The following is a 20,020-nucleotide window of genomic DNA, read 5'->3' as shown; positions in this document are numbered from 1 at the left end:
CGCAGTCATCATAGAGACTCTCTCTCTCCCTCAGATCTCAAACTCTTGCAGCAAAACCTTCGCAGTGAGAGCAGCAGCCCAGTCTGCTGTGCTTCCTCGTTGCCACAGCGACCCTGACCTGGATAAACAGTGAGGAAATAGAAGGATGATGGATGGATGTGTGAACTTCTGAAAGTAAATGTTTTTTAATCCGGTTTTGTTTACAGGCTCTGCAGAGTGAAATACAACCAATAACCAAACAAACCGCACACACACGCACACACACACACACCTCACATTAACCATTTACACACACAACAAGCCCACAGCCCATCAATCACACACAGACATACACACACAGTCTGTTAGTCTGCTGCATGGCTGACTTTCAATCAGATGCTGAGAATCCCATCAGTATTCACAACAATACACACACACGCACACACACACACACACACACACACACACACACACACACACACACACACACACACACACACACACACACAGCAGTTCTGACAGTGCAGATTGGTTCTGCTTCTGCATCATTCAACACACTGGAGCTGAAGCACAGATATTGAGTCATTCATGTCACATCAGTGATTCTTCATTGCTTTACTACAGTTCTCTACTATAGCAGGTCAAAGACATATATCAATGTTTAGAGCTACTTTCAGCAGCAGTTTCATACTTAAGTATTGGGGCTTATTGTTGGTCAGAGCAGGGAAAGAAAATGTTTTGGCAGACACTGTGATTGCATTCATTTGGAGAGTGAAAAAAGAAAGGTGAGTACACACTATTAAGCATTAGTTAAGCATTAAATACTGAATTCATCATTTATAGCACATGAATACTCATTAGTATGTAGTTTATAAACACAGTAAAAAATATTTTACTCATCATTGATAAGCACTAACTGTATTTATAAACTACATACTAATAAGTGTTTTGCGTTATTAATGAATAATTCAGTATTCATTAATGCCATGTGTCAGCCATGTGACTTTACAAAAAGTTTCAGTTTTGTCTCATCTGTCCATAAAGCTTCTGGGAGAACGTCCTTTGGCCCTTTCCTTTTGTCAGTTTTAAGTTATTTCAGTGACAACTGTGGGTTTTTCCAGGTCTGTATGATGCCAAGAGGTGTTTTTGCAGAATATATTGATGTAACAGTCCTCATAGATACTGTATTTGAGTTAAACTGTGTCATAATTACTGTATGAATTAATGAATGATGGCCAAAAATGTGTTTTTAGGGCCCACAGCAACCTTGAGCTTTGACATTTGATGACCACGATGTGATCTGTTCATTTCTCAGTCCAAATGAATATTTTTGGTCAACTTTAAAAGGGCGTTGTTGAGACATCACATTCTCCAGAACCAATGGACAACACATAAACATAAAGCCTGTGGCTCTGACTGTCATCGTGACAGAGGCACAACAACTATCAGCAACCTCCTGTCAGAGATTAGAGGCTGTGAGTAACTCACGTCCATGTATTTCAGGACCAAAGCCGCGCACGGCCGAGAAAATCAAAACGTGCCTCTGCTTCACACATCTGGGGAGTGAATGTGTCTGAACAGGAAGCCGCAGACTTTTTATATTGTTTCATCTCCTCAACTGCTTTTATTTCCCCTCTTTACCCTGACACATCTTTCATCTGGGTTTCTTATATTCGGATTCTGACTGATGTGCGGCTCATCTCACCTTCCTGCAAGCAGGTTGTGTTACCATGACAACTGGCTATCAACTGGCTATCATCTCCAATCCAATCTGCATCTTATCAGAACGGTTGAGGTGGGACGGTTCATACAGTATGTTTTAATATTTATTTATTCTACACCGTGGAAACTGGAATATTAAATGTCGGTTTGTAGATGAGAAGAAAATCTTATTGAGGCTGCTCGACCTGAACCCTTCTCTGGCTGGAGGAGCAGACACGTTAAGAGGAACAAAGTGCAGTAGAAGCCATGAAACACCTACCTCACCTGCTCCGTCTTCAGGCCGTCTTCCACTCCAACAGCTCTCGGGTGTTTTCAGCAGCCCGCGCCAAACCATCGGCCATCAGCGCCTCCTCCAGACTCCTCCTGGCCTGGCGCACTTTCAGCTCCTGCTCCCTGTTCATACATAGATGAAGGAGAGGAACATGTCAAGATCAGTCCTGTTCCACTTCATCCTTCGAGTCCAAGTTAATGTTTGTGTCAAATCTATGTGTAATATCTGATTAACAGACATTTTACCGTGCGTTCACACCAAACACAATGCACGGCATTCAAAGTCAATGTAAATGATGCGATGACACGCGATGTTGCGTCCGGCGACGCGTTTTGGGCGATAAGAGTGACACGATGAAGCGGCCATCGCGTCATCGCGTGTATCGCTTGAAGTTGAAAAAATTGAACTTTTCAAGCGACATTGCGTGCCGCTACATCCAATCAGCGTATCCGAGGTACAGCTTCCTGCTAAGTTGTGAATATTTCATATTCATTAAAGGACAATTCCAGGCGAATTCAACTCAGGGGTGTATTTTCATATCATTTTAGGTCTAAAAGAATGAATCTGAAGATTTCCAGTTTAATCGCTCCTGTTTTGCGGTAGTTGCGTCTGTCCGCGCATCGCCACGGCAGCAATGAATGGGAGTGGATGTAAGTTCCGCTGTTTAGGCTGTTTACAGCCCTCAAAGCCGCAATTTTTTTCCACAGACAGCATCAGATGGCTACTCAAACATGCACCGAGAAGTTTATTTACTTCAAGCAAGCCGACATGTTTGTAAAACTAGATCTAATTCAAAGTCTCCCGGAGTCTCGCGCGAGACCCAGTTGCCGTGCTCGGTGTGTTCCGGTGCAGTGGGAAAAGCTACCGTTTGTGTCATAAACACAGGAATATCAACTCTTTACTTGCTTCAAGTAAAAAAAAACTTCTCGGCGCATCTTTGAGTAGCCATCTGACGCTGTCTGTGGAAAAAAATGTACACTTCAAGCAAGTAAAGAGTTGATATTCCTGTGTTTATGACACAAGCGGTAGCTCCGACTGCGCCTGAATACACCAGCACTGCAACTTCGGGCTCGCGCAAGACTCCGGGAGACTTTGAATTAGATCGACTTTTACAAACATGTCGGCTTGCTTGAAGTAAATAAACTTCTCTGTGCATGTTTGAGTAGCCATCTGACGCTGTCTGTGGAAAAAAATTGCGGCTTTGAGGGCTGTAAACAGCCTAAACAGCGGAACTTACATCCACTCCCATTCATTGCTGCCGTGGCGATGCGGGGACAGACGCAGCTACCGCAAAACAGGAGCGATTAAACTGAAAATCTTCAGATTCCTTCTTTTAGACCTAAAATGATATGAAAATACACCCCTGAGTTGAATTCGCCTGGAATTGTCCTTTAACATTTATTAATATTTCAATACTCAGCCATGGTTGACGAGAGAAAGAAAATAGCAGGAGGTGGGTGACAAATTTGTCAAGGGGGCGATGACATCGCGTTTGATGTAGGGATGTCACGATTACTTGTTTTCACAATTAATCGCGGTATTAAACGCCACAATTAATTGAGCGTAAAGATTCCTAAATACCGTCACTTTCCGAAAAAGATTATGTTGGAACCATATCGGCAGATGTGCACCAAAGTAAAGGTGAATGCACAGATACTGGTCCATTTACCTAACGTAACAATGATTTGGTTATATGTTAGCGTGTCATTTGTATTGTAAAAAAAATATTAAAATAAACTTAAACATTTGGTATAGATGGCAATTAATGACTTAAATATTTCAAACACCTCCCCCGGGGGATTAACTGCTCCTATATTGAGAGATTAGTAATGTAATTATATTTTGACTATATTTGATTTTACACATTCATAGTGTTGTGAAATTTATTGATGCATAATAATCGTGATAATCGTAATACCGTGATTATTTCTCTGACAATAATTGTACCAAGAACCTCTATAATCGTGACATCCCTAGTTTGGTGTGAACGCACAGTTATTGTACTTTGGAATTGGCCCTTGCATACATTTGTTGATGTGTGTGTGATGTTTTGCTGTGTGGTCAGCAGTGTTGGGCACGTTACTTTTGAAAACATAATTCGTTATTATTTAAACACAAATACAATGTAAAGCTTGCCTGAGGGTGGGGATAGAGGACATGTAATCTTAAAGGTTCATTCTCTGAGGAACAGGAATCAGATCAGGAGATACACAAACACAGTAGACAGGAACTTCACCCCATGCAGCATCAGTGTGATTAATTCTTTACTGACAAGTAAACTATTTTCTACAGCTTTGCAAGAGCAGTGAACACAACTCAAATCGTCTAAAACTTCATGAAACTATGACAAAATGTCTCAAATATTTGGTCAATGAACAAGAACCAAAAAGTAATGTGAAAAACTGAAGAATGAACAAAGAAACTGCAGGAATTGGATTTCCAAGGACACAATTTATTGTATTATACCTTGATTGTCACGTATGAGTGTCTGGACCCCAGGAAGAATAGTCTTTACCAAGGTGAGGACTAATGGGGATCCATAATAGAACTAAACTAAACAATAGTGTGTACAAATATGAAAAAAAAAAGATAACTTTCTGACTGAATGAATGCTCCAACGCAGTGTAAAGACGGATTGGACACAAGAGTGTATCTTTGGGTTAAACATTGGGGGGGTTACGATCTCTGCCCATATAAGGATTTTTTTTAAAGCAAAAAAGGTCAATGTATATGTGTCCCAGTGCAGGGAAGAATGCAAAATCATGAACTTATAATAAAAAGCACAAGGCTTATTCACCACTTTATTTTGGCATTCCCATACAGTATTCATTCATTCATTTTCTACACTGCTTATCCTGCACTAGGGTCACGGGTGAGCTGGAGTCTATCTCAGCTGACTTCAGGCGAGAGGCAGGGTACACCCTGGACAGGCCGCCAGTCTATCACAGGGCTAACATACAAACAGACAGACAACCATTCACATTCTCATTCCCCACACATGCACGGGGGGGCGGCCCCAGCCGGCCGGCGGGTTCGAACCCCTCTTGCTGTGAGGCGACAGTGCTAACTACTGCACCACCGTGCCACCATGTTATACAGGTAAAAGCTATTTCAATCATTTATTACCATTATTTTTAATGCATTTTATTTAATTGTTCATTAACACGTTTATTCTGACAGCACTAATGCTTATTATTAATTTCAAAATCATAACACCACTTGCCACAGTGTAGCTATTTCTTACCAGGCAGGAAGGAGGAACTAATGACAATTTGTGATTTGGGCAGCTATGAACATAGCACCACACCTTGTGTACTTGTTTACTGCTCTGTCTGTCCACAGTCACAGTCACAGCAGCTCAGCAGTTAACAGCACATTGTAACAAACAAGCTCAACAGAAGTTTGTTCTCAGTTAGTTAGCCATGAACCTAAAATCTGGTAAACAGACTGAGAGAAGCAGCAGCTGTCTGTGCAGCACAGGAGGAGGCCAGGACACCGATTTGTTTCCAATAGAACTGAGTTTATTCAGAAATGTGGAAATACACTCAGAATTACCCATGCCCTGCCCATGTCTATAATTTAGTTTAATCTGTGAAAATTTCATTACCGGCCCACAGAGGTCTGCTGCTTGTATTTCAAATTTAACTGAAGAAGACGTCCAACATCCACTGGGTAAGGCATGTGGATAGGAGCAGAATGAATTAATCCCAAGGCAAAAATAAAAAATGAAAAAATAGCCCACTTTCTCATTTGATGCAATAAATTTGCAACCTTTAAACCACTTTCATTGAGGATGGCCCTTGACTGGTGAAAACCATTTGCCTGAAGGTTTAACAGTGAAAGACTGCAAATAAATTGATCATTTTTAGTCAGGGCAGGATTTCTGAACTCCTCAAAAAACAAAGACAAAGATTAAATTAAAATCAGCTAAGAAGCCAAAAGTCTCTTCACCCAATGACATTGCTTTACCTCACTGATGCTGCTGGTGCTGAATGGGAAAAAAGTCCTGTAGCCATGTTTTAAGTGATAATGAAGACCATCTTGACTGTGTCTGACTCTGCCGGCAAAGAAATGGGGTTTGGTTTGTGTGGTGCAGAGAGGTACGCATACCCTTACCCAACTTAGGTTACGTCTTAAAGGTCCAGTGTGTAAAATGGGGTAAAAACCGTGACATCTAGTGTTCAGATTCTAGATTGCACCCCTCCCGTCGGCAAAGTGACGGTGGCCTCCAAGGACAAAAAAACCTGTTTAAAGCCAGGAACACACCGCCACGACGCTTCCCGACGCCGACGGCTTTGGCCGACGAGTCTGTCGCCTCTCGTCGGGAGAAAGGAAAAAGTGAAACACACTGCCCCGACTGCCGACCAGAGCGACTGAGTGGCGAGGACTCCCCCATACGTAGAAATACAGACCCATACAGACCAGGGGCAGCCCTGCTCACTTTTCATTCAAACAAACTAATGCCACTGCCACAGTTAATTTCATCAATGAGACCAACATTAATCTCCCAAAAACAATTTAACCAGCCACGTGTTAACGGCGCTAAAGCCGAAATTAGAACAGTTTTTAGCAGCTTACTGCTGTGGCTCGGTTGCCGCGAATTGCCGATAGCCGATGCTAATTTCTGTTAGCCCGTCTATGGTGTTTTACATTACACGTTAGCATTAAGCTAGCGGGCTTTATATGCTTAGTTGTGAGCTGTGTGTGTTTTGAACGTTGTTTCAAACTATGTGGGTTTGATTGAACATCTTTGATGTTTAAATATATATATATTGCCGCTTAATATATTGCTTTACTCCTCTTTTTATTTTGTATACCATTTTTACTGTAAGACAGGCTAGGACACAGTTTGTTTACTGTGGTCACTTCCGTCCCTCCCACACACCGCGCTGATTCGCTTAGGGCACCGCCAATCAGAATCGCCATAGCTAGCACACAGCCAATCAGAGTACCCGATGAGTCTACTCTCCCGACGGCCGACGAGTCCCGACTGAGCATGTTCAATCGGCCCCGACGAGATCCGACAAGACCCGACGCTCCCCGACGGAGAGGAACACACCAAACAGACGAGCTCCCGACGCCGTCCGACGAGGCCAGACGCCCGACGGTCGGGGCGGTGTGTCCCTGGCTTAACACAACTGTAGGCCCAATTCCAATCCGCCCCCTAAAGACTCAAGCCCTGAACCCTCACTGACTTAAGTGACGTCAGCTCTAAGTGACAGAGTGTGAGAGTCTGTGAGGGTCCAGATGCTGTAAACATGAATGGAACAGCACTTACCCACTCTCACCACACGTTACCTTGACAACAAAATGTTGTTGACTCCAGTCTTGGGCCGATAATTTACCGTACTTTCAACACTCACAACGTGTGTGAGGGACGCGGACTCAAAACTAAATGTTCCTGGATCAGATCTGATCAAATTATCATCAATAATCACAAACTGCACGTCAATAATGACAGTAAACTTTTTTCTTTCTTTCTTTTTTTGTTGCTGCTCCTGTCCATTAACAATAAAGAGAGCGGCGGAGCTCTCTCTGTCTACGTGTGTTGTTTACTTTTCTTTTTTTCTTAAGACTCGCGTTCCGACGGCATCCCATGTGTTTGACTTCACACCGCTATGAACTGTGGGTAATTCCCATACCCAAAGTCCGCATCGGTGCTGACTTATGGTAAGGGGGCAGTAAGGGCTCATTCACTGACTCACTGACTTGATGATCTGACAACGGAACAGCCCTCACACACTCACGGACTTCCCGTGAACGCGCCTCTAAGTCAGTGAGTCCGTGAGGGGTCGGATTGGAATTGGGCCGTAGTATTTCAGGAGGATGGATCGATGAGGTGAAGAGAAACCATTTTACAATATGTCTGCTGTTTCCTACTCCTTCTTTCCTTCCACCTTCTTCTTCTCCGTTGGTTTATTTATGAACCTGAAACTCTAGAATCGTGCTCTCTGGCTGGCTGGATTTTCCCTTTGGGCTGCCATACAAACATGGCGGCACAAGATGGCGACACTCTCTAAACTCTTTTTTTTTTTTTGTGCAGGATGTGTGTTTGTGGTCTTGTGTTGTCTTCCGCTGCTGGTAAAATTGTAATTTCCTGCAAAGGATTAAAGTATCTTTAACTTAAAGCAAGACCCTTGCTATACGTTTATATAAAAGAATAATTATAAGGCTACGAAAACCAAACAAATTTTATTTTATAGCGATTAATACAAATATATTCTTTTTTGCCAATAAACCTTGCTAATTATTACACACTGGACCTTTAAAGGGACATTGTGTAACTTCTCCTGTCATCTATTCACGGAAATCGATTATTTCATTCAAAAGTACGTTTTTCATTCATCAATAACTACCCCCATCTACAAACTCAAGTGTTCCTCTGCTCTGAATGAGCCGTTCATATCGTTCATATCTACATGGAGCGGGTAAGCTCGGTGCTGGCTGCCATGTGGTGTCGCCATGTTTTTACGTTCAGTGGCAGCGTGACGGTAGGAAACCACGGAAACAGCGGAGACACCGGAGCTGTCGGCTCAGGTCGAGGTGGCGTCTGTGAAAAGTCACCGCTGTAACGCAGTGAGGAGGAATGGAGCGTTACACTGATGCTGCATTCACGTGCAGTCAGGCAGACGGCCGTCGGTAACAAACCAGATGTCATTTTAGTCACAGAAGTCGAGAGAAAACCGGTAAAACAATACCACATCGCCATGACAACATATTGTCACGTGTATTGTTTTGCCTCGTGCTGACGGGCCACTTGTTTACATAGAGGCTTGTTTATGGCGTTACGTGCAGCGGCTGTCGTCCGTCTGCTGTCTGCCCAATTTCACGTGAATGCAGCATGAAAAATTTTTATATGACAAACCCACTATTTAAAAGTTATAAAGGAGAAAAGTAACTGTATAAACTAAAACAGCTTTGTACCAGGCTGTCAACATGTTTATTTCTGTTGTAACATTGAACATAATGAGACTCTATGAGGACTGACTGAGAGGTGAGGCCAGACTCTGCATGCTGCAAATACAGTACCATGGACATGTCAATTTCCTCACTCCACTCATTTCCAGAGTCAATCTGATGCACCACCCAATGACACAATTTATATCAAATGAACCCAAGTGGACACTCATACTATCTTTAGACTCCGCTTCTAATTGACCAACATTAAAAACAGATAAAGAAGCTAAATGTGAGCAGTTCTGCATGAACTCAAATGACTCTCAACTATAGCTCTTCAAATCCGACTAGTATTTGCTGTGTGTTTGCTCAGAGACAGAGAAAATATGTCCTAACCTTTTGTCAAAGTGTGCATGTGTGTGTGTGTGTGTGTGTGTGTGTGTGTGTGTGTGTGTGTGTGTGTGTGTGTGTGTGTGTGTGTGTGTGTGTGTGTGTGTGGTGGTTGGGCAGAGTCTGATGTGGACGAAGAGGAGGGGAGAAGATGAAAAGGTGGAGGAGGGAGAGGAAAGGAATGAGAGCGATTTAGGATGACAAGCACATTCAGCTGGAGGAGGGAAGAGGGAGAGAATTGGAAATTAATGGAGGGGAGAGATAAGAAAAGAAGGAGGAGGCACGCTGGAGGGAGGGAGGAGATATAAGAGGAAAGGAGAGAATGAAGGGAAGAAGGAAGGTGATGTTAATGAAACGGGTGGAAGAGGAGGGAAATGAAAGGAGTGACTGCAGGAAGAAGGAAAGGAAATAATGGGAAATAATAAATAAAAATTGAGGATTTTAAAGAAAAATTGAAGAGTATAGAAGGAGAGAATGATATTGTAAAGGGGGGAGAAAGGGGATGACTTGATGATAGAGGAATGAGAAAAGAAGGGAGGGGAAGAGATAACTGGATGAGAATGGAAAAGTGAGGACAGACGAAGGGAAGGACAAAATGGGAAAGAATGGGAAAAAAGAAGAGAGAGGGGGAATAAAGAGGAAGGAAATGTATAGGAGAAAGGAGGAGATGAGGGAGGGAAAGATGCAGTGATGTATTCCAGTGATTCTGCTGTAATGGCCTCAGCCAGCTGTTCTCTACTCCATTTTCCACTGGACACAGACACAGACACACACAGACAGACAGTCAGTGTCCCCACAGTGCTCCCTGCTGTCAGGCTGCAGTAACTGCCCCTGGTTCTATTCACACAGAGCAGAGGGGAGAGTCCAGGTCACAGGTTTAAGGCTGGAAAACAAGTTGACACTATACTGATTAAGAGTCTCAGTGTGGTGTCTGTGGTGCTGACTGATCACTGTATGAATACTATGGTCTGTGTCTTCAACTACAGCGTACCATAACCCCTCTACATCACTAACACATGCAAGTCACAGCAAGGGCTTGCCAAGTCGTGCATATCACAACCCTCTCTTTCTTGTTTTCTCGCGTTTCTCTTAGTTCATCTTTGTGTCTGTCTTTGTTGTTCTACTGTCTTGTCTTTGCAAAATGAAAAAAATTGAAGTTTTGGGGGGAAAAAGAACCGAGGCAGCATCCAAAAAAGGTTCCTGATGCTCCAGAAAAACAAGAACCAGGTCAGAACCTAATATAAAGCTGATGTAAACATGTTCTTTTGGGGGGCGTTTGATGAACAGACTGATGCTGTCTGACCATTTACTGTGATTTAACAACAACATGTGACCAAGGGCTGTAATAAACAGACTCCACAGCTGATGGGGGACAGACAGCCTCCTCTGCACTAGTGGCCAGGAAATGACTTCAACCCTCATACATTCATGACTTCTAAAATTAGAGCCAATGAATTCAATGTCTACTAAATTTACCAATTACCATACAGTACACTTGCTAAGTGACTGTTAAACACTGAACTATGCAGCCCGTATCCCAGAATGCATTTAATTTAAACCAATATTCACAATAACGACTGGAGGGGATTGTACAAATAGATAAAAGCTGTTATAATATTCACTATAACACTGTTATAGCTCATTTTTGAACATTTCGGCATGTTCTTGGTGAGAATGTACAGACTTTAGAGTGCTGATGATTGACAGTCGTACTGTACCATCACCGCCTGCGTTATGTCAGCGTTGGAGGCCGATGTCGCTAAATTGCTACGAGAAGCATGTCTGTCTGTACAGCTTTGTCTCTGCTGTGTCATCACTGGTGCTGCTGCTCTGTCTCTACACAGCCTACAGGTTACTGGGATGTTGGATTCCTTTTCATTAGAAATGAATATACTGATTCATTTTTGACAGGAAAAAATCTCTAGAGTGCCACTTGACACGCAGCTGCTGTATTAATGGTTCACAAATGATATGCTTGTATTTTTTTTATGTCAGTTTTATGTGATGTTAATGTTTTGATGTGAATGGCAACAACAGGTCTTTTCTCTGTCTGGTTTTGCTCGGAGCTGAAGAGATGCTGCTGGCCCAACATCCTGGGTCCAGACTAGAGCAGCACTTTGCAGTCATTACTGGGTTACTGGGCCTGTTGTTGTAGCTTGAAGACCCACAATCCATCATCAGCATGCATGATGAGTTTCAAATTGTGATCACTTTCCTTCCTTGAACAAAAGTGATCTTAAAGGCATAGTTCATCTTTTTTTGAAGTGGGGTTGTATGAGCTACAAATGGTCATCAAAGCCCCAGTGTGTAACTTATTTGGCTTTTTATTAGCAAAAATCAAATATTGCTTTCATAAATACGTATTTCACCTAAGTCAAATCACACCCGCATACAAATGAAAGCTTTCTCGTACTTTAGAATGAGTTGTTACAAGTTGTTACAAATATACAAGGGGGGGGCGCACCGAACCAAGGTGGCCATGTTGCATTGCCATTTTTTACGTTCAGTGTCAGCGTGACCGTAGGTAACCACGGAAACTCAGCGGAGCTGTCAGCTCGGCCTGTTAAAACTGTCACCACTGTGTAGTGTGAGGAAGGACGGAGGCACTGATGTTGCATTCAGGTGCAGTCAGGCAGACGGCCGTCGGCAAACCAACCGGATGTGATTTTACTCAATGAGAGAAAGACGGTAAAACGTGGGTCAGGTAAACAATACGACATCACCATGACAACATATTGTCACGCCTGTATTGTTTTGCCTCGTGCTGGCGGACCACTTGTTTACATAGACGCTTGTTTATCCTGTTACATGCAGCGTTTGTTGTCTGTCTGATGTCTGCCCGATTTCATGTGAATGCAACATCAAGAATACGTTCCGATATGCAACCGCACCACTAGATGGGGGGAATTCCTACATATTATACCTTTAATGGGCATTTGTAGCTCATACAACCCCATTTCAAAAATAGCTGAACTATCCCTTTAAAGCTGAAGAGTAGCTGGAGGTAAGTGTGACCTGTAGCCGATGTGCTAACATTCTATAAAAGCAGGTGAGTCTGTTTACCAGGTGAGCTGGATGTTTGTGCAAGTCATGATCATTTTTAGAGAGCGATTCTCTTTCAGAGTTGTTTTTGAATCATGTTAGGCATAAATTTCTCAGCATGACTGTGCTCTGTGGGCTACTTTTCTTCTTCCTCCTCCTCCACGCTTCATTACTCCTCATCTCTCATTGTCTGTCTCCTCTCTCATCACCCTCTCATCCTCCTCTCTCCCTACAGCTGATTACTCCCACTACTGAGCAGGCATCAGTCATCTGCTCTCCTCCGGTCTGTGCTGAGCTGTGAGGCAGAGGCCGGATTCACTCAGTTCCACTTTTAGCAGAGGAGTGAGAAATCACGGCTTTTCACATGTCTGATATGCACATCTCTTTTCATCACTTTTCATATTCAGGATCACTACATCAAGGCAATTATTTGTTGCTAACTCATATATCTGGGTATATTTCAGAATGTTGTGCATCCCTACAAACATGCATGTCCAAAAAAAACATACCCAGTGTATAGGGTAAGTTCAGTTGAGCCACCCATCCCTGCATCCATCTCCCACCTCCCCCTTTACTCCATACTCCACCTGTCCAGGTTGCAGGTGAACACAAACTGCTGAGACCTCCCCCCTGAGCCACTAACTCAGTGAGGGTTTGAGGAGTTTTGTGATTACGTCGCATCTTGGGAAGAATCCCTCATCTTTCTCTTTGAAAATAAAGCTTGACTCACCATACAGACTTACTAACTGTAGTTAGTAGTAGTAGTAGTAGTCAGAAACATCCAGAGTCTTGATTAAAACAGAGACAAACCTAATAAATTGGTGTTACAGCTACAAACTACTAAGGAAAGGCATGGCTATGCAACAAGGCATGCATTGAGTGCTCATTTCACCCTGCCTCTACCAAGAACTGAGGCACTTAGGAGAACTGTAATGTACAGAGCAGTGACATTGGAATAGGCTCCCACCAAACATGACCAACATTGAAAATAAATGGAGATTCAAAAAGAAAATAAAAGAGGCCATTATTAGGAAAGAACTTACATTTTTTTAAGGTTTTGAAAAGTCAAAGTTGGTTTGTATTTGTAAAATATTTTTATTCTTATTATTTTGTTTTATTTTGTTGTTTGTCATTTATCTAATTCTGTAAGTTATTGCATTATGTTTTGATTGTCATATATGAGTGTCTGGACCCCAGGAAGAATAGTCCTTACCAAGGTGAGGACTAATGGGGATCCATAATAAAAACTAAACTAAACTAAGCAGGATTTTTCTCGTGGCTATGCTACATTTGATTAAAAAGCTTAATTGTGATTGTTAAAGCAGAAGTAAGTGGTCCGGTCGTTTTGGCTAATGCTGCGTTCCAGGCAGGCTTTTGAAATCGTAAATTACAGCTTCAAGTCACAACTTACGACTTTGTAGCGTTTCAGGCAACCCACTCGTGTTTTCCCGACCTGTTTTACCGGTGAAAGTCACTATAACGGCCACTCGTAACTTCCGACCGGTGAACTCGTACCAGATCGAACTGGTACCACTTCACGGTCGGAAAAATACGAGTTTCCTTGAACGCACCATAACAGTCCTTGTCCCTACGTCGCCACATTCACGGCGTTCCTTGGCTGCACACACAGCCCTGCATGCCGTTCTCTCTCCTCATTGGATAAAAACTGTAGGATACGATAAATGTTTTCTCCTCGACTCAGAGCAGAGCAGAGTGACTGACAGACCCGTGTTTCAGACCAAACACTCTATGTAAGTGATTGCTGTCGGAAGATATTTTATTTAAGACTTATATTAACACAAATATATCACTTACTTCTGCTTTAAATAAATGACTAGTAACTTGTTACAAATGAGAATGGAGGCTCTCCTTCCACCTGGTGTCTCAACCTTGCAACATCAGTGTATAGGACAAATCGCCTTGTTGTTTACAACTACTTCCGGGTAGAAAACCAGCATTCGAACAATAGTGACGGAAGGAGTGTTTCGCTATATCTAATTTTTCATGCCACTATATCACCGTTTAGACTAATCTGATGTTTGTAAAGTCTATAAAACCAATGATTGGACAAACATTACTATTTACGTGTGCACATTTTTGTAATTAGTCATGGTTATCTAGCTTATCTAGTTAGCTGGGCTAACGGTTAGCTACCTGTTTAACTTGAATAACTCAGTGAGTGACTCAATAAACGGTCCATGAAAAAATATTTTCTCCAGCGGATATCTGAGTTACAACATGACTGAGCTAACTGGAGTAGTTTCATGTCGTGTCCGACAACGGGAGGGTTTTAACAGCTGACGTCCTGGTGTTAGCTTAGCTACCACCGTTAGCTTAGCTACCGCCGTTAGCTGTCCCTGTCAGCTGAGCCACTGATGCTTTTCAGACACTGTGATTCCCCCAAACTGAATAAATACAACACATAGCAACACAAAACACACACACAGAAATAGTAATGTTTCTTCAATCATTTCAGATTTGTCTAAACGGTGATAGGGCGTGAAAAATATGATATAGCTAAACTCTTGTTCGTTACTATTGATCTCATTCAAATTACGTGCTGGTTTTCTACCCGGAAGTAGAATGTAAACAACAAGGCAATTCGGTCTATACCTGGCCTTCGCCCCGGTGTCCCAGCTCTCATCTCTGAAAACCACGACACAAACACGCTCCGTAACCTTTTGTTTATGACAGTTAAGACTACACAAACATACATGTCGTAACATCCTATGTGTTATATAACATGGATAGATTTTCGGCGGCTTTGTTGTAAACAAATGCACATGGCGAGGCGGAGGGTTAGCAAAACAGAGGAAAAGCGATTGGACTTGCATAGTTCCTCTTTAATCATTAGGACATACAGACAAAATACACTCATTATAAAAGTGTATGGGGCAGGTGGCTCAACTTAGCCCACCTCTATCGTATTGACTTTATAAGTCCCCACAGCTAAAATGGTTCACTTTCATGCTGAGTTTACTACCTCATGTTGTGACTCATAGATACCACAACTGATGTTTAAAACAAATTTATAATGATCTCTTTTGGTCTAAACACAATTCTCATGGAACTTATGATTGAAATTCACATTTGAGAGTGAATAATGTTTTTTTGGACATACTAAATGCCTAACCACTTTACCCATGTGGTTCTTACCTTCACAGACTCCACAAAATTATGCCATCCACCTAAATATTTGGTCACATGCTCATTTTTTCTTATGGTTTCCTAGCAACAAGGGGTGGCCCAACTTGCCCCTATGCTCAACATCCCCCAGTCTCCCCTACATTCAGCCAAAGAAGTATTTAGCGTGCGCTCTCACCTGATGTGTTCGTCAGTGACAGTGAAGGCCTTGCAGAGCGGCTGGGAGGTGTTGAGCCAGATGGCTGGGTTCTTCTCAGCAGCCACAGACATCTGTCCAGTGATGGGAGCCGAGCTCATGTGCAGGGCGCTGGCGATGGCCGACAGGAGAGTGTCGTCGCCGGAGTCCGGGCCGACACCTGTGACGTGGAGAGGTCGGAGGTGAGAGGTGAGGACTGGTGCGTCGTGCGCATCCGGGTCCAAGCTGGGGACTTACTCTGCAGCCCTTTGGGCAGGTCCATGGTCCTCAGGACTTCCTCTGTGACATCCGACGACCGGAGACCTTTCAATCTCTTCTCCCAGAACAGCTGCACACAGAGAGACAGAGATGATCTGGTCAGTGTTCATGATATCCAACTGAAGAGATTCTTCTGGACATATAAGGAGACATATTATGCCCCTTTTCTAAATTAAAATAGTTCCCAGGTGTCTTAAAGCTTGAGTTGGTAACTCAAAGGAATTAAAGTCGAAAGCAACTGGACTTGGTTATTTATATAAATAACCAAGTCCAGTCCAGTTGCTTTCAACTTGAATTCCTTTGAGATACTATGACCTGGACAAATGAGAATATGCACAGGCTGAGTTGGTAACAATTAGTCAGTCACATTTGCTGGAACTGTCACTTCTGATAGTAGGACATTAAATGGCTAATTTAGGACAAAATCCAACCCCTCTGGCCCCACCCTGCAGCCTGTAAGCCTAATTTGCAAAAATCCACCGCTCCCGGTGCTGTTCCACCAGTCAGATAGAGGAGGCTGGAGTAGCAGCTCCAAATACAAGTGAGCCACTTCTCACCCCTGTTCCGGTACAGGTATACACAGGGGTGGTATAATGTCGCCCTGGGACCTCAACTCGGACTTCTCATGGCACAATTCAATCGGATCACGAAATAAAACTTTGACTCCCGTTCACTTACATGGAGACTTTTTCCGAGTTGAGGTCCCATGGCGACATTACTTCCTGCTTCTGCTTAGGCTCTCTATTATGCAAATTCAAAAACTAATGACATCATTGGATGACAACTGAGGGAAAACCACAAGGATTTCAACCTCCGGTGCCTGAAAATGACAGGTTTTTAGGTCAATTCTCGCATTTTGGGCGCCGCAAGGCAAGTTACACAAATGTGATATTTCCATAACATGTCCCATTTAAAGCATCTAAAAATAATTTTCATTCGTGTTGATTTTGGCGACCCCTTTGGACAAAAGCGGTGTTTTGCTGGAAGGAAGACTGCATTTCCCATGAGCTCTAGCGCATAATGTCGTAAAGACACTTATCTGGATTGCACATGCCGTCTCCAGTCTGAGTGCCGTAAATCGTAAATCGACCCGACCACTGCCTCCCGAAGGTAAAGAATTACACTATTAAGAAATAGCTTATCTTCCCACCGATGGCCTCATTTGCTGTTGTATTTGCTATTTGCTGTTGACTTTTGCATATCCGGTTAAAAGTTCTTTGTAGTTCCTTCAAGTAAATTAAGTAAATCATATAGTAAAAAGACTCTGAGTCTTCAGTGCTGGTAAAACACTCCCATGGCCGATGTAAAATGGCAGGAGAACTAGTGGGTTTACCAGCACTGAAGCTCCATAGTGTCACACAGAGAGGCTAAATGGAGAAGGCAAATTGATTAGCTAATAGGAAAAGGGAAACAAACTGGAAAAAGAAAATAGAAGTTGAGGAGGATTGTCCAGGTATGCAATTCCAATTAAAATGTTTTTTGGTTTTAAATTTGAAAAAGAAATGTGTTTATAAATTGTTTATTAAATTACTGATTTATGATTCATGCTGTTCTAATCAATTTTAAAGCTAATGGATGAATTGTTCATTTATAAATTATTTTTTTAATTTATAATTTTAATGCCTGTTAAAATATGAAATGAAGGAAATGCTTGAATACTTTTCCTTTGACGTCCCTGGTCCTTTATGAGTCATATGCTTAAGATCTCCTTTACAAGCCTCAGTCTGTATGGGAGCAGCCTGTCACACTAACTTACTGTACAGTCCACTGTCTGTCTTAGTCCATTACACAGAGGGCTGAGCAGAGAGGAGTCAGAGTGTGGCAGCTCTGCAGCCATTATGAGACCCTCACACACACACACACACAGCTGGTTGGCAGCGTGGATGTAAATATACAATTTCTCTTTCTGTCATTTACATTCACTTTATGGGAAAATCAGACAGGCAATCAAGATTTTCCCCAAACCAGACCATACAGGACACAATGAAGAGGAATTCAACCTGTTTAGAAATATCAAATTAAATATTCATTGATATCTGTGATGATGTGTTCAAAATGGGAATACATGGTAGTGCGATTAAAAACCCCAACTCAATGGTCCACTTCCAAACTTTTTAAAGTTCTCAGTGGGAATGTCTGACCATGATAGTGTCACAGTCTCAAACACTGTGATGATCCCGCGCTTCAGTCCAACAGAGGTCATACACTCTCTCTGACCCGTATCATAGTATGTGCTGCTCTCAGGGAACTGGCCTGTTCTTCACTTGATGCAAAACCAATGTGGACACGGTCAGGCATCGTATCATGTCACAACACACTGTCTCGTCTTAAGAGTTTCATCCATAACTCTTGTTTTAATGTTAAAGGGACATTGTGTAATTTCTCCTGTTATCTATTCACGAATATTGATTATTTGGTTCAAAAGTATGTTTTTCATTAATCAGTAATCACCCCCATCAACAAACTGAAGTGTTTCGGTAAGCTCTGCATTTGCCTTCACAGAAGTCAACAGGGGTGGATATTGCCAAGAACCTCACGATATGATATGCATCACGATACTTGAGTCACGATACGATACGATATTGCGATATCCAAATTTTGCGATATATTGCGATATTCTACATAGTTCACTGAAAAATGTAAAAGGCATTATGCATCTTAAAATCCGAGTTGTATGTACATCAGATGATACTGATAATTTATGGGACAAACTGAGTCAAAACAATGTAATTCAAATTATCCATGCCATTTTATACAAGTGCAAGTTACAACAAGATATTTGCATACATACAACACACTGTCTGAGGTAGCAGTACAGTGACACCTCGCGGAGCAGAGGTGCGGAAGTCGTACTGGATTTACGTCTGAAACATGATTCATTATTTGAAAAAAAAAAAAAAAATCGATATTTAAATATTGAATATCGATATCGTATCGCGATATATTGCCATATCGATATTTTTGCCCACCCCTACAACATATTGTCACGTGTATTGTTTTGCCTCGTGCTGACCACTTGTTTACAAAGAGGCTTGTTTATGCCGTTATGTGCAGCGGCTGTCGTCCGTCTGCCGTCTGCTCAATTTCACGTGAATGCAGCATGAAAAATATGATTGAGTTGCCTGTGATATACAACCGCAACGCTATGCGAGTCCTACACAATGTCCCTTTAAGCAGTCAGAGTTACTCTTTATACTGTGGTCAGGTATAACTTTAGAAATGCAACATATTCCATCAGTTGGGAAGTTTTGTTTTTACTAATATCTTCATCTGACAGTCAAGCAGAAATGATTAAAGCTAAAAGAATGAATCAGATACTTCAGAGAGAAAACTACAGTGAATGACTGCAGCCATGTCAGTTATAAGAGCTGCTGGAAAATAATAACATAATGCACTACATAACTCGATGGAGACCTGAGGGGAACCTACTGATTCTGACAGCTTGTTAATGCTCAACATTATTATAGTCCAGCAGTATATATCAAGTTGTTTAAATTAGGCCCGCTTGAACAGACTTTAAGTAAATTAAGGACACTGCACACAACCCTTTTGATTAAGTAATATGGATGCAGGGCTTTTGGTTTAAACAGAGTATTTTTGTAACTAATACATTAAATGAAGCACATTATGAGGGGACCACTCCTAGGGCCCCATAATTAATTAAAAAAAACCTTGGATAAGAGTGAGTAACATCACAACAAAGCAGGACTGAGGAGGAGCAGATCAACTCTGCAACAGACAGAGACTTCATCAAAGCGTGATGAACTATGATGCAAAGAAAAACTATTGTTGCAAATCAATCATTAACATCGCAAAAAAAATGTAATTAACAAAAAGATACATTAATATTTCTTTTTTCCACGCTCTCTAAAGAGCTGTGAACTGAGGTTTCAGGCTGTTTTTCTTTACTTCAATCACTTACAGAAGAGTCACACAATGTGCAGATGGAAAACATGGAGCAATGCATTGTGGGGTTGTTAGCACAGAGGAACCATTAAATTGAATGGGAGTCTGAGGGCACATTATCCTGAAAATTAAATATAGTGCATCACTTAGTAAACGAGGCATGATGTCAGACACGTCCTCCCTGTGTGTGACATGCTTCTCCCATGATGCTTCAG

The 20,020-nt window shown here is 42.1% G+C and overlaps 1 protein-coding gene across 4 annotated transcripts in view; it reads right to left on the bottom strand.

Annotated features, from left to right (window-relative positions):
* Nucleotides 1-20,020, bottom strand: part of mbd2 (methyl-CpG binding domain protein 2) — a 45,918-nt gene that overhangs the window by 12,569 nt on the left and 13,329 nt on the right. For 2 of the 4 annotated variants that reach the window (XM_085794186.1, XM_085794188.1), the window contains exons 4-6: nucleotides 15,879-15,969; nucleotides 15,624-15,801; nucleotides 1,966-2,094 (exon numbers count right to left, since the gene is read on the bottom strand). In XM_085794186.1, coding sequence (XP_085650312.1) covers nucleotides 1,977-2,094; nucleotides 15,624-15,801; nucleotides 15,879-15,969 — 387 coding nt within the window. In that variant the 3' untranslated portion in view covers nucleotides 1,966-1,976. Of the gene's footprint in view, nucleotides 1-99; nucleotides 119-1,960; nucleotides 2,095-15,623; nucleotides 15,802-15,878; nucleotides 15,970-20,020 lie in introns of those variants that run through there. The other 2 variants (XM_085794187.1, XM_085794185.1) reach the window with 2 other exon arrangements.

Source organism: Trachurus japonicus, chromosome 12, assembly GCF_045865225.1.
Source record: "Trachurus japonicus isolate A0001 chromosome 12, Traja_1.0".
Taxonomy (NCBI): Eukaryota; Metazoa; Chordata; class Actinopteri; order Carangiformes; family Carangidae; genus Trachurus; species Trachurus japonicus.
This window is presented reverse-complemented; position numbering and strand designations above follow the sequence as displayed.